Source organism: Harpia harpyja, chromosome W, assembly GCF_026419915.1.
Source record: "Harpia harpyja isolate bHarHar1 chromosome W, bHarHar1 primary haplotype, whole genome shotgun sequence".
In the NCBI taxonomy this organism is placed as follows: Eukaryota; Metazoa; Chordata; class Aves; order Accipitriformes; family Accipitridae; genus Harpia; species Harpia harpyja.
Window position 1 is genome coordinate 34,813,264 of NC_068968.1, and position 11,978 is coordinate 34,825,241.

At 44.9% G+C, this 11,978-nt stretch overlaps 1 protein-coding gene across 1 annotated transcript; it reads left to right on the forward strand.

The window, feature by feature from the left end:
• The first annotated feature begins 2,353 nt into the window (after positions 1-2,353).
• On the forward strand, positions 2,354-5,309 carry LOC128136250 (cyclin-dependent kinases regulatory subunit 2-like). Its single transcript, XM_052775513.1, has 3 exons — positions 2,354-2,485; positions 3,497-3,624; positions 4,909-5,309. The coding sequence occupies exons 1-3, from the start codon at positions 2,427-2,429 to the stop codon at positions 4,959-4,961; spliced, it is 240 nt and encodes a 79-aa protein (XP_052631473.1). The 5' UTR covers positions 2,354-2,426; the 3' UTR covers positions 4,962-5,309.
• Positions 5,310-11,978: the final 6,669 nt, after the last annotated feature.

Genomic DNA, 11,978 nt, shown 5'->3' on the forward strand with positions numbered 1-11,978 from the left:
AGTGATCTAGATGATGAGGAGGTCTCCAAAGATCCAGAGGATGTCCTGTGCACACGGGCCATGTGGAGAAAGGTGATTCAAGGTGCCCCAGCGTCATATTCTAACAGCTTGGCAGCAATGTATTGCCCAGATATGGAAACACCAACTGTGGAGAAAGTGTCGTCTTGGCTCCAAAACTTTGAAGAAAATCTCTGTGTCTCCTCATCCCTACAGGACAGTGCCTTGGCTCTTAGGGACACTCCAAGAAATCAGTCCTCTCCTGCCCCGGTCAGAGGGAAAGGGAGCCCAAGGCGTATGCCACGTGGTACACTCTGGTTCTTCCTGTGTGACCAAGGGGAGGACATGAGGAAGTGGGATGGTGAACCCACCTTTAAGCTGGAAGCCCGCGTACGTGAACTGAGAGGGAAGACAGCTGTTAAGAAGGGGTCACCCAAGAAGAAGGCTGTCAGTGTCGTTGCTGTAGCTGGTCCTTCGAGCCAGAAAATTGGGAAAATTAACTTGATTTATTACAAATCAACCAGAGTAGGGTAATGAGAAATAAAACCAAATCTCAGAACACCTTCCCTCCACCCCTCCCTTCTTCCCGGGCACAGCTTCACTCCCGGATTCTCTACCAACCCCCCAGCGGCACAGGGGGACGGGGATGGGGTTTACGGTCAGTTCATCACACGTTATTTTCTGCCGCTTCATCCTCCTCAGGGGGAGGACTCATCACACTCTTCCCCTGCTCCAGCGTGGGGTCCCACCCACGGGAGACAGTCCTCCACGAACTTCTCCAATGTGGGTCCTTCCCATGGGCTGCAGTTCTTCACGAACTGCTCCAGCATGGGTCCTTTCCACGGTGTGCAGTCCTTCAGGCAGACTGCTCCAGCGTGGGCCCCCCACGGGGTCACAAGTCCTGCCAGAAAACCTGCTCCATGGGCTCCTCTCTCCACAGATCTGCAGGTCCTGCCAGGAACCTGCTCCAGCGCGGGCTTCCCACGGGGTCACAGCCTCCTTCGGGAACCCACCTGCTCCGGCGTGGGGTCCTCCACGGGCTGCAGGTGGATATCTGCTCCACTGTGGACCTCCATGGACTGCAGGGGGACAGCCTGCCTCACCATGGTCTTCACCATGGGCTGCAGGGGAATCTCTGCTCCGGCGCCTGGAGCATCTCCTCCCCCTCCTTCTTCACTGACCTTGGTGTCCGCAGGGTTGTTTCTCTTACATGTTCTCACTCCTCTCTCCGGCTGCCATTTACGTCTGTCCCAACTTTTTTTCCTTCTTAAAAATGTTATCACAGAGGCGTTACCACTATCGCTGATTGGCTCGGCCTTGGCCGGCGGCGGGTCCGTCTTAGAGCCGGCTGGTATGGGCTCTCTCGAACACAGGGGAAGCTTCCAGCAGCTTCTTACAGAAGCCACCCCTGTAACCCCCCCCGCTACCAAAACCTTGCCACACAAAACCAATACAACCTGTTAGCCTTATCTAATCTTAAGGGGCCACTATACCCAAGAAATGCCACTGGAGTTGAGAGAAGTACAGAATTCAGTATTTGCCCACTGAAAAATGTTTAACACAAAAAATAATGTTCATATTCTAGAAACTGCAGTATCTGCCATCAGTTTCTGAGAAATTGCTACTTTTGTTTTTTTTTTTTTACACTACAGGAATAGTAACTGTACTATTTTTCTGCATTCTACAAGAACGCTTGTAATTGGGAATAAACTTCCACAGATATTACACAGCTCTGAAGATGCCTACATCCTCATGCATGTTTTCTCTTGCACTCTAAGCCTAGACTGTTAGCACAGTTATGAGCCTAATACAGAAGCAACACAAAAACCACCATGCTAGTCCCTCAGTAGTTCTCTGCATTACAAGAAAAAAAATCCTAGAAATCTGTTCATTTCTTTTAGAAGTAGCATAGTATCAACAATCCACAGAAGGCCCAGGATTATAGCTGCTTGTGCTACATGAGGGTACCTAGGCAGCCACAGCAGCCATACCAGCAGATCCTCACACAACAGAATGACAACCACTAACAATCCCCCAAAACCCATACCCACGTAGCCCAGGGTGCTCTAGAAACTGCTGGAACCACCCGGTCCCCAGCTACAACCAGCCCATCACCACACCGCTGAGGTTCACACAGTACTTGTGTAAAGCCCAAAATTCATGCCCAGACTGATCATACACACGACCCAACTCCACCAATCTCCCAATCCTCACCCTCTTAGATAATCAACCCCCATAGCTCCCGGCGATTGGTGGAAAGACAAGCATTCGAATTACGCAACCATCTCCTCTGGCATGGCCACGCAGCACGCCATTGGCTGGCCTAATCCACCAATAAGCATTGAACTGTTAGATTCAAATTGAAACGGGCGTGGAATTGAGCGGTTAGTTTGCGAGAAGAGCGAGTGCTGTTACTGTCTCTGCTTGCTATGGCTAATAAGCAGATCTACTATTCCGACAAGTATTTTGATGAGCAGTACGAGTATCGGTGCGAGACCGGGAGGGGAGGGCTGGGCTGGGCTGGGCTGGGCTGGCTGAAGGTCATAGAATGGGGCCTCTGTCGCCCCTTTGAGGGGAGAGGAAGACGTGATTTGGGCGGGTGCCTCTTTCTCGGACTGTGAGGTGACTTTAGGAGAGTAGCCCCGTCGGTGTTGGTGGTGAGTGCGGCTCTAGAGAGCGACGTTATTAGTTTCTCTCTGTGGAGCCAGGGTAGCTTAAAGCTCCCGGAGAGGAGCAGTATCTTGCCTCTTTGTTGCGGGCACTTGCGATGTGATAAAGGCTGTTGGCGGGGGGGAGGGGGAGGGAATCGGGCGATTCGATTGCTGGTTTTGGTCTGCCTTGTCTCCTTTCTGGAGTCGTCTCTAGTAAGCGGGCAATACCAGCTCCGGTCAGAGGGCATTGAAGAAAGCGGTGGGGGTGAAGCCCGCTAGGTCTCCCTGGCGCAGTGGCAGAGGTGGATGCTGCCGAGTGGAAGGTAGCGCTGCTGGATGGTAAGAGCTCGACCCTAGCTGCCGAGACCTGGGTAGCCTTCTATATGTTCTTTTAAAGCTATGCTGTAGCACTAGTCTGTTCTGGATTGTAACTGATGCTAGCAGGAGTGACTTCTAAGAGTGCCAAGTCAGTATTTTTCTATTCGCCTTAACTGCTGATATGATAGTTAATTGCCATGAATATACTTGTGTACCACAAGTACTGTGATTAGAGCATGCAGGGGACTGAATCTTCTGTTTTAGGCAGTAAGTTGAAGATTTCAGTGTACAGTTGCGTTAAAGCTGTAACATTTGGTAGGCAAAGTGAATTTAAAATTGCTTTTTTGAACTGATGCTTCATAATCTAATAATTATCCATTAACACCGTAGGCTTTTTTCTAGGAGGTTTTTGGTATTCATAACTCAACTTGCTTATTGTCTTTCAGTATAGATCTATGCAAGTTTTCTAGTGTACACTAAGACAGGCATTGGTGTGTGTAATAATGAGTTTAATTATTAAACTTCTACAGACATGTGATGCTGCCAAGAGAACTTTCAAAGCAAGTACCAAAAACTCATCTAACGTCTGAAGAGGAATGGAGACGACTTGGTGTTCAGCAAAGTCTTGGCTGGGTTCACTACATGATCCATGAGCCAGGTAAGCACAGCTAAACAAAAGATGATGAACAAAGGAGTCTAAAAATACTACCTCTCTGGTGCTTGAAACTGAAGCTCAGTGTGTAATTACTTTCCTCTAGAATCCAATTGGAGTTTCCTGCTAAATGTTTAGACTCTTCTTTATCTGCCTGCTATTTTTATCAACATAAATGGTGTAGCATTCTTTATTCTAAACCTTCACCCCTCACTCTCAGAACTGGACATGCAAAATGCTAGCTTCCTTCTAGGTATCTGCAGCCTCTTCATGGACAAAACATTAGATTTGAATATGTTCCTATCTCTGCCTATAAAAAGAGGTTTTGGTGAGATCTTGAGTTATGTTAATATCTCAGTGACTGCCTCAAACTTGATGTAGCAGCACGTATTTGTATAATGGAATTGACATACCTACCTCATACAAAAAACTAATAGATGCTCACCTAGATGAGGTCCTGTATCAATGCTATGGAAAAAAAAAAACCTATAGTATAGTTTGAGCTCTAGCTATACTGCCTGCTAAAAGCTACACTGAAGCCAGGGTCTTTTCAGTTACTGGGCTGTGAAGCTCTAAAACTTGAAGTATAAAATACTGAGAATGACCATTCTAAATACCTTTTCAGTCAGTCTTGTCAATGGTGATTTAACTGGTGATAGGTGAATTGCAGTTAGTCCCATGGAGTTCCAAGCTTCCGAAGAACCAGAAGAAGTAATTAGTCTAATCTTCCAGTGTTTGTCTTATCTGGACACCTTTGATACTTCGAATGTATTGCCTTGGGCTTTTTTTGAAGGTATTTATGATTAAGTCAATGTTAATGCAGTCAGCTTATGTTATTGATAACTAAAGTGGCTTTTGATGCTTATCAGTGAGTATGTACCTGACCAGGACAGAATCACCACTTCATTAGAGTAAGTTACAGTGATAAAGCTCATCAAATAGCCCAGTGCAGAGACAGAACTGGTACCAGTTCTGCTGGTTTTGTGGGTTTTTTTGGGGGGTTGGGTTTTTATTATTATTTTTTTAATTTTTTTTTTTTTTTTTTAGTTTTTAAGCTTATGAAACTGCCAACTTGTGGTATCAAACTTTCAAAAGCATCTGACTATTCCATGGTTACTACAAAGTTGAACTGGAAATACTATATGTGGAGACCTTCCTGTGGACTTGATCTCTTAGTCTGCTTGTTATCTGACAGGAAGATTCAATTAGTGTTCAAGCTCTTAAATCAAAGAAGTATCTGTAATCGGGACTTGAGTGACAGGCTGATGCTTTGTTCAATTTTATTTTCAGAGCCACATATTCTTCTCTTCAGAAGACCTCTTCCAAAGGATGAGCAAAAATGAACTGCCTTCTAGAAATCTCCTATGTCTTCTGGAGCTTTATGTGTATGAGTGTGTATATATATGTTGGTAGTATTCAGTGAATACTTGAAAGTGTACAAAACATATATCCATACCCGTGCATGAGCTGTATTATTTACAGCAACAAACCTCAGTCAAATGCAATTCCAAGTAGGCTGCTATGATATTCAAGGATTAATGAAGTTATCTTTAATGTCATTGCCTATTTGACTTTTCATTTAATTTAAGTTTACATATTGCACGTTCTGACTAGATAATCACTTGTTACCTGTATTCAGTAACTTTCACATTTATCTCTTCTAATAAATAGTTTAGCATGTTCAAATCCAATGGCTCCATCTGTTCAGTAGTAGGCATAAAGGAATAAACTTTTAATGCTCTATAGAACCTGAGTGTCCTAATTAACCAGACAAAACTAATATTCTTGTCTAACATGTTAGAAGGGTGTTGTGGTTTAACCCCAGCCAGCAACTAAGCACCACACAGCTGCTCACTCACTTCCCCACACCCCCCACCCAGTGGGATGGGGGAGAGAATCGGGGAAAAAAAAAAAGTAAAACTCGTGGGTTAAGAACAGTTTAATAGAACAGAAAGGAAGAAACTAATAATGATAACAATAATAAAATGACAACAGTAACAATAAAAGGACTGGAATATACAAGTGGTGCACAATACAATTGCTCACCACTCCCCAACTGATGCCCAGTTAGTTCCCAAGTGGCCATTCTTCCCAGCCCCACTCCCCCCAGTTTATATACTAGGCATGATGTCACATGGTATAGGAATACCCCTTTGGCCAGTTTGGGTCAGGTGCCCTGGCTGTGTCCCCTCCCAACTTCTTGTGCCCCTCCAGCCTTCTTGCTGGCTGGGCATGAGGAGCTGAAAAATCCTTGACTTAGTCTAAACATTACTTGGCAAGGACTGAAAACATCTGTGTGTTATCAACATTCTTTTCATACTTAACCCAAACCATAGTACTATACCAGCTCCTAGGAAGACAATTAACTCTATCCCAGCTGAAACCAGGACAAAGGTGTACCCACTTGAGGAAATAATTTAACTTGGCAAAGCTACTTTGTTTCTATGCAGGAATTGTTTTACCCTGCAGTCCTAAGTTTCTGACTCTTGTTTGAATTGCTCTTATGAAAATATAAAGTTACAAGTAAATCAAACAAGTTTTGCAACTGCCTCTGACTAGTTCCCAAATAGCAGCTAAGTAATCTGAAAAGAAAGGGGGCAGTGATATGTAATACTTGGACTAGCCTCTGAGAGCCTGAAACTATAGGACTTCAGAGTTGATGCTGGTTGTAATGTGATTACTTATCCTGCAGTGACTTAAGCTATCTCTATGGTGTAAATTTGTCCTATGGTGTTCAGTATACTAAAAACTTCATTGAGCTTTTTAACACAAGTTATTTTAGTAGTACCAATTTATCTTTCTGCCCCAACCTTTTAGTTGGGTTTTAGCCTGTACTTTCTGTCTTGTTGTTGTTTTTTTGTGGGGGTGGGTTTGGTTTTTTTTTTTGTGGGTTGTTTTTTTTTTTTTTCCTCCTCCTGGGAAGCTAGCTTTTGCTCTTTCTGGGTGTGGACAACAGTGGTTTAAAAGTGTGGTCAAAGTAAACAGTGCTTTCCATCTAACAAACCTTGCTGGTAGCGGAACAGTACATATTCAGTTTCTTTAAGTATAAAAGCTCATAGCTAATACAGTAAAACTCTAATCAGTCCTTATTTAGAAAGTTGTGTGTCAGCATAGGTGAGCAAGTATATGGACTCAATATAACAAACATGTTTGGGGTGATTATAGATTATTTTTTTATAGTGCCTCAGTATAACTTGTTTGAATACTGTCTACAATATCACTGATACTGTAAAGGTGATATGGTGCTGGAGAGAGGTAAGCGATGTCATGGAATAACTGGAATGCAGTTTTGATCAGGTCAGAACAGAAAAGCAGTTCATTGCTATAGGAGAGAACACAGCCAGTTACAGAGTTTATATACCTTTTAGGTTATACAACTTGTTCTTTCACCAAACCATGTCAGATAAGCTGGACTACAGTAAATTGCAACAAAGAGTGGTAACATGCATTACTTCAGATAGGGAGGTCCAAGACAGTCAGATAAGGAAGTTCTACACAGTACCTTTTTACCAACAATTCACTCCTTTGTTAATTAAGTTGTGTTGACTTGGTGAGACTGTTAGGTCATGCTGCAAATATTTCTTAACTAGTGAGGCCTATGAGGTGTTAACTATTCTATTTTCACAGTGACCTGCCATAAATACTGTATGGACCTATATCATTTGACTGCTAAAGCTGTAGAGATTGGAACAGTGTGGCCTAGATGTTTCCTACCCAATTCTGGAGCCATCATCCTAATAGAAAGAATAGTGGGGAATCATACTTATGCTTGGTCTTAATTCATACAGGCTTATGCCTGCTTCTGGGGACAAAGATCAAATGCAGTGTAGAACAGGTCTTGGTACCCTGCCTCAGGTAGGATCAAACCAAGGAAGCTGTATCAGTCCAACACTAATCTGTCTGGGTAGGGGATGTTCATGTATGTGGTGAAATATGCTGTCTGTCTTTAATTCACAGCTGCCAATTATTTGACTCTCAACCACCTGTGGCTATCAGCTGCTCAAAATGTTTAATGTCAGTAATGTTGTCTTAGAAAAAACGTTTGCTGTGGCTCTACCCAGAAGCTGCACTATGAGCTCATTCCCTTGCATATCTGCTGCTTTGCCTCGTTCCTGGCTCCCCAGCCACCTCCGTGGCGGTGGGACTTGGTTGGAGTGCTCGCGCCGAGCGTGGGCAGGGCTAAGCCCACGGCTGCCGTGGCACCACTCCGCGTGTGCTATTGTCGACTGGTAGTGACGTCATTTTACTGCGCTGCTCTGTGAGATGTGTGGGTACACTGCGGTTGGGGACTGAGGCCCTTGCTATGTCCTTGGAGAGGCAGTTGGGCTAGGCTCAGCCCAAGGCAGTGAGGTAAGGGTGGTGATAGCCCCCTGCTCCCTTCCCTCCTTTCCCCTGACCTGTTATGTAACTGGGGGTGGGGAGCTGCTTCCCCTGAGGCCTTCTCCCTTGCCCTAGGGCATCCCTTTGCCGGGTACAGGAGCTGGGAACAGGGTGCCCTAATCCCCATACAGATACAAGGACTTGTGAGGGGGTCCTTGTGGTGAGCTTTCTCTCATCCAGCAGTTGGGCTTGTACAGCTGATACACTAGTAGAGGGGTCTGCTTGCAGCAGGAGCAGTTGCAGGACTGAGGCCTCTACCTTGCAGAAAGATATGTGTGGGCATACATTTCTACAGGAACAGGACTAATAATTTACACTTACTGTTTATATGAGCCTTTATTTCCACGTAGGAAAGATAAGTCCTTCTAGAAAAGGAAAATCACAGAGGGGAGAGTTGAGGTGAAAGCAAGTTACTTCTCATAATTTGGGACAGGGAGCCTTGTGCATTACTTTCAGTGAGCTTAAATAAAAAAACCCCCAGCATTTATTGAGAGAGTGCAGTCTGCTGAAAGAACATGTCTACATCTCTGTCACTTTAATGGTATATGCATAAATCCTGAATAACAAAAATGATGTTGTATTGCATATAGATTTCCTAGTCAGGCTGAAGTGCCTTTAAGGTTAGTTGTTAATCTTAAATCATGGCTATTCCTGTGATACATTACTTGGTGTACTGGGCTAATGTGGCAAGGTTTTAGTAGTAGGGGTGGCTTTTGTGAGAAAATGCCAGAAGCTGCCCCCAGGTCAGACAGAGCCAGTTCCAAATGGTTCCAAGACGGGCCAAAGCTGAGCCAATCAGCGATGTTGGTAGTGCCTCTGATAACAGATTTAAGAAAGGGTAAAAACGGCTGCACAACAGCAGCTGAGAGAGGAGTGAGAATGTGAGAGAGAAAACTCTACAGCCACCAAGGTCAGTGAAGAAGGAGGGGGAGGAGGTGCTCCAGGTGCCAGAGCAGAGATTCCCCTGCAGTCTGTGGAGAAGACCATGGTGAGGCAGGCTGTCCCCCTGCAGCTCATGGAGGTCCACGGTGGAGCAGATATCTACCTGCAGCTTGTGGAGGACCCCATGCCAGAGCAGGTGGATGCACCCTGATGGAAGCTGTGACCCTGTGGAGAGCCCATGCTGGAGCAGGCTCTTGGCAGGACCTGTGGCCCTGCAGGGGACCCACACTGGAGCAGTCAGTTCCTGAATTACTGCACCCTGTGGAAAGGACCCATGTTGGAGAAGTTCGTGAATGACTGTCTCCTGTGGGAGTGACCTCACGCTGGAGCAGAGGAAGAGTGTGAGAAGGAAGGAGGGACAGAGACAAAGTGTCACGAACTGACCACAACCCCCATTCCCCATCCCCCTGTGCCGGTCGGGGGGGTGTAGAAAAGTCAGGAGCAGTGAAGTTGAGCCCGGGAAAAAGGGAGGGGGTAGGGAGGAAAGTGTTTTTTAGGTTTGTTCTTATTTCTCATTATTCTACTCTGTTACAATTAATTGGCAATAAATTAAATCGTTTTCCCCAAGTTGAGTCTGTTTTGCCCATGATGGTAATTGCTGAGTGATCTCCCTGTCCTTATCTTGACCCATGAGCCTTTTGTCATATCTTTCCCCCCTGTCCTGTTGAGAAGGGGGAGTGATAGAGCAGCTTGATAGGCACCTGGCAGCTAGCCAAGATTAAACCACCACACTTTGTTAGTGAATAAGGGATTTTCAATACCTTATTTGCTTGGTCAGTAATGCTTTCTTTTAATTGCCTCTCATGTTTATCTTTTTATACTGTGGTGGGTTGACCCTGGCTGGAGGCCAGGTGCCCACCAAAGCCACTCTATCACTCCTCCTCCTCAGCTGGACAGGGGAGAGAAAATATAACAAAGAGCTTGTGGGTCGAGATAAGGACAGGAGAGATCACTCACCAATTACTGTCACAGGCAAAACAGACTCAGCTTGGGGAAAATTAACTCAATTTATTACAAATCAACCAGAGTAGGGCAATGAGAAATAAAACCAAATCTCAGAACACCTTCCCCCCACCCCTCCCTTCTTCCCAGGCACAGCTTCACTCCTGAATTCTCTACCTACCCCCCCAGTGGCACAGGGGGACAGGGAATGGGGGTTACGATCAGTTCATCACACGTTATCTCTGCTGCTTCTTCCTCTTCAGGGGCAGGATTCATCACACTCTTCCCCTGCTCCAGCATGGGGTCCCTCCCACAGGAGACAGTCCTTCACAAACTTCTCCAACATGCATCCTTCCCACGGGCTGCAGTTCTTCACGAACTGCTTCAGCATGGGTCCCTTCTATGGGGTGCAGTCCTTCAGGAGTACACTGCTCCATCGTGGGTCCCCTGCATGGTCACAAGTCCTGCCAGAAAACCTGCTCCAGCATGGGCTCCTCTCTCTGCAGATCCGCAGGTCCTGCCAGGAGCCTGCTCCAGTGCAGGCTTCCCACGAGGTTACAGCCTCCTTCAGGCTTCCACCTGCTCTGGCATGGAGTCCTCCATGGGCTGCAGGCAGATATCTGCTCCACCGTGGACCTCCCTGGACTGCAGGGGGACAGCCTGCCTCACCATGGTCTTCACCACAGGCTGCAGGGGAATCTCTGCTCCAGCACCTGGAGCACCTCCTCCCCCTCCTTCTTCACTGACCTTGGTGTCTGCAGGGTTGTTTCTCTTACATGTTCTCACTCCTCTCTCTGGCTGCAGTTTCTGTCTGCCACAACTTTTTTTTCCCTTCTTAAATATGTTATCACAGAGGTGCTACCGCTATTGCTGATTGGCTCAGCCTTGGCCAGCGGCGGGTCTGTCTTGGAGCCGGCTGGTATTGGCTCCATGGGACATAGTGGAAGCTTCCAGCAGCTTCTCACCAAAGCCACCCCTGTAACCCCCCTGCTACCAAAACCTTGCCACACAAATCCAATACATATACATGTAAAATTTTACATATCTGCAAATATCGTGTCTTATTTGTCATTATTAAAATGGATGTTCTGTGTACATTGCATCTGCCTGATAAATTCAGGAATGATAGAATGTGCAGTTATCTGTAGTTTACTTTAGGCGGTCAAGCCTCTTTAAATGTTTATCATTGAAGTGACTGTTGAGCTGTCAGAGGGTCCACTGGGTTCAGGTTATGTGCTTGAGCATTGAAATTACTCTTGAAATATTTTAAAAAGCCTTCTGTGTTATTGTTATTGAAATGGGTTTTGACAAGGAGTAAAAAGATTCCAGTTTTTCTATAGTGTGCCAATTACCTAAAAATACGTAATCGGCTACAAACATGACTTGTAGCATATGTTAGAGTGAGTAAAGCTATGTAACGCTGTAATGGCAAGAAATACATTTTGATTCTCATTTTTGGTGTTCCTCCATGTGTATGTATCCAGTTAAATGAATTGTAATTCAGAACAAATGGAAAATCCATATGAATAGATTTGTGTTTTGACAGACATGTTGGAAGCCTGCATAATTTAATATTAATTTTGCACAAACTTCCTTAAAAATACAAATATATACAAAGCCACTATTGTTATATACTTCCAGAGCTGGATCTTATAGTAGTGCTATTCTTATGTTGGTGTTTACTGCATTTTGTGTCAAACTGGCCTTTGTCATTTTTGTAATCCACCTGTGTGAGCACTTCATGTTAAATGTGGGTGTTAAAGGAAACAATTTTCCAGAGCAGTCATGTTTCCCTATAGAATTCCTTGGTTTTTTTTCTCTCTCGTCCTCTTACTTCTTTTCCATAAACTTTATTGTTTTGCATGTTTTGTTAGAAGAGAGCAAACTCACTCTTATGAGGGTTATACTCACAAGGAAGAATGTTTTTCATTTTTACTATTAATCTCAAAATGCATATAGCCAAAAAATGTTCTGTTTCTCAGGGCATCAAGTTATCAGCAGAGGTGTCAAACTATTTGTTCCAAAACGTGTCAGTAACTATGGCATGGTGTTATGCAAAACAGGAACCAAATTCGCAGATTCACTTTCAAGAAGAT

Bases quoted from the DNA above. Each gene is read 5' to 3' on its own strand.
- LOC128136250 (XM_052775513.1), top strand. From the start codon at position 2,427: ATGGCTAATAAGCAGATCTACTATTCCGACAAGTATTTTGATGAGCAG. The intron at 2,486-3,496 runs GTGCGAGACCGG...AAACTTCTACAG, and splicing joins GATGAGCAGTACGAGTATCG to ACATGTGATGCTGCCAAGAG. The intron at 3,625-4,908 runs GTAAGCACAGCT...TTTTATTTTCAG, and splicing joins CTACATGATCCATGAGCCAG to AGCCACATATTCTTCTCTTC.